This window comes from Sinocyclocheilus grahami, unplaced genomic scaffold, assembly GCF_001515645.1.
Source record: "Sinocyclocheilus grahami isolate Dianchi unplaced genomic scaffold, SAMN03320097.WGS_v1.1 scaffold11321.1, whole genome shotgun sequence".
Classification (NCBI taxonomy): Eukaryota; Metazoa; Chordata; class Actinopteri; order Cypriniformes; family Cyprinidae; genus Sinocyclocheilus; species Sinocyclocheilus grahami.
The window spans coordinates 1-2662 of NW_015513762.1; the positions used below are offsets into that span (position 1 = coordinate 1).

A 2662-nucleotide genomic window follows, 5' to 3' on the forward strand; every position below is an offset into this window, starting at 1 on the left:
TATATATATATATATAAAGTTTGTTTATCTGTGTATTCTTCACAAATTTAGTCAACTGACTCACAAATAGCTTAATGCATGTTAATCCAAGCGATTTGCCGATACCAAATACAGGAGATTTATAAGAGACAAATAATCGACTAGTGTCAGGAAAGTGTCAAGCCATTCGTCCTGCTTTTCCGCGTTTTTAGTGATGCGAACACGTAACGCTATATTGTGTCATGCAGAGCCACAAAACCCGAGTGGTTTGCGATTAGTGGCCAGTTGAGCGCTCATCGGACAACATGAACCGGCCACTTAGAAAGTCTCAGTCTCTGCGCTGCTGTTCGTTCCTCGAGGTGAAAAGTAAAGTAAGCTGACATGTACTTTTATTCTCATTACTGATCTGTACCATGTAGGCTATCTGTCAGTTCTTATATTGCAATACATCATCTTTGTTTTTGGCGGTATGCATTTCTTTTTTGAGACTTTGCTAAATCTTTTTTGAATTACTCATTCTTCATCCAGATTTGAAATTCATTCACAGAATTCTTGTAATGTATCTTACATGAGTCTCGGTGGTTATCTTGGCGCTCTTATCTTTAGTCTAGTATTATTAGACTGAAGGGAAATAACTTTGTAAACAATAACTTAAATAATCAAAACCTTCACAATATTCAGAAACGGCTCACTTCGAAAATAAGTCCATTGTTTCAGCTGATTGAATGCAGTCCCAGGTCACTCACTGCTTCTGCAATTTATAAACCTTATAGTATCAAAAATGAACCATATTGACCGATTTGTCCAGTAGAACTTAAAAGTGTGATTAAGATATTCAGTGTGTTCAAATAGCCTATATTATTTTCATACAGTTTCACTTGTCTTTCTCCAGTATGGTGCAGAATTCAGGAGGTTTTCCCTGGATCGTTGTGAGCCTGGCAGGTATAAAGACTTCCACAGGCTCATTGTGCATTTACATCACTTATGGCAAATGGATGTCGTTATTGGCTATGCGGATATCCAGGGAGAGCTACTGCCCATCAATAACGATGACAACTTTTGCAAAGCTGTGACCTCCACACAGTCTTTACTGCGTATCTTCATTCAGCTTCAAGGTATATGGGAAGGGTAGAGAAGCTATCTCTAAATATCTCTAATTTCCTTTTAAATACTCTCTGCTCCACAAGTCTGCTTTCCTCTGCTTTTCTCTTTCCTCTCAACTTAAATATCATAATGTTATGTGTGTATGTATCAAAGAGCACTATTTTCCAAACAAATAACATGGATATAAAGTCTTATATTAATATACCAAGACTTCTCTCTGATTCGAGATAAATTGTGAATATTTGATTACACGGAAATATAATTTTTAGATCTTAAGGCCTTTAATCAAGGCATTTTTTTGTTTTCTTTTTGAGCTCCTTGAAGCAGAAGGAATAGAAAAACGGAAGAAAAGGAAGGAATTTATCTAGCTAGGAATCATGTACTTGAGTATAATTGCTTTGTATTCCCTTGTGGTGTGTTTGTTTGCCAGACACAGTAGATTATCTAGTTGCTTTCCGTCCTAGTTCATGTGATCTCTGCAGAGTTTTTAGAAGTTCCATAGTAATATGGAAATAATTCTGAAAATAAATGATTGTAAGAATAAATATAATCAGAATTAATAAATATATTTAAAAATACAGAAATAATGAGAGTTAGGAATATATAAATTATGTGCTAAATTTAGTGAAGAATTTGTTTGCTTCATCAGGTCATTTATTTATTTGTGTATTTAAATAATTGAATTTATTTTTTATTTATTTTTTTAATTGGACATACTTGGCCCCCCATAAACAGTGTTTTACATGGAAATAAATAAATCAATCAAATTTAAGCAAAAATTTTAAGCAGTTTAATTTTTTAATTCAAGTTGAAAGTCTCTTCTATAGACAACATCATTGCAAAGTGCGATGACACTTAAATACAAGTTAAAAATATAATCATAATTTCAGAACAGCAGAAAATGCTTTGTTCAACTTACTTCCCACACTGTTTTACAGAGGAAGCTGACCAAGATCTCGCGGGTGCTGATGATACAACAAAGCGAAAGAAACCTGTCAGCCAGAGAAAAACACCATTTCAGATCAGCATGCCACAGAACTTCCGCCCTGTTTCTTCCATCATTGACGTGGACATCATACCAGAATGCCACAGAAGAGTGCGTCTGTATCGCCAAGGCTCGGACAGACCTCTGGGGTTTTACATCCGTGATGGTACCACTGTCAGGGTTACTCCCTACGGTCTGGAAAAGGTTCCGGGCATCTTTATCTCACGCATAGTACCTGGTGGACTGGCGGCTTGCACGGGACTGCTGGCCATTAATGACCAGGTCCTGGAAGTGAATGGTATTGATGTTATGGGGAAGTCCTTGGATCAGGTAACTGACATGATGATCGCCAACAGCCATAATCTCATCATCACAGTGAAACCTGCAAACCAGCATAACAACATAAGGCGAAAAAGCTGCATTTCGTCAAGCTCAGGACACTATTTTGATAGTATGCACTCTGTAAGCTATCCAGGGTTGCCTATGATAATGAAAGCTTATGGTTTAGGTAATAGCTCTGAGAGCGAAGAAGATGCAGATGTGGTTATAGAGAGCCCCATCAAACACCTATCCCAACATTTGGGTTTTCCAGCC

At 37.0% G+C, this 2662-nt stretch overlaps 1 protein-coding gene across 1 annotated transcript; it reads left to right on the forward strand.

Annotated features, from left to right (window-relative positions):
* Positions 1 to 273: 273 nt before the first annotated feature.
* LOC107578647 (partitioning defective 6 homolog gamma-like) lies at positions 274 to 2659 on the forward strand (the record flags this gene model as incomplete). The annotated part of the gene is made up of 3 exons (XM_016264586.1): positions 274 to 350; positions 872 to 1094; positions 2022 to 2659. Coding segments are annotated over exons 1-3 (927 nt in total), but the record flags the coding sequence as incomplete, so codon positions are not given.
* Positions 2660 to 2662: the final 3 nt, after the last annotated feature.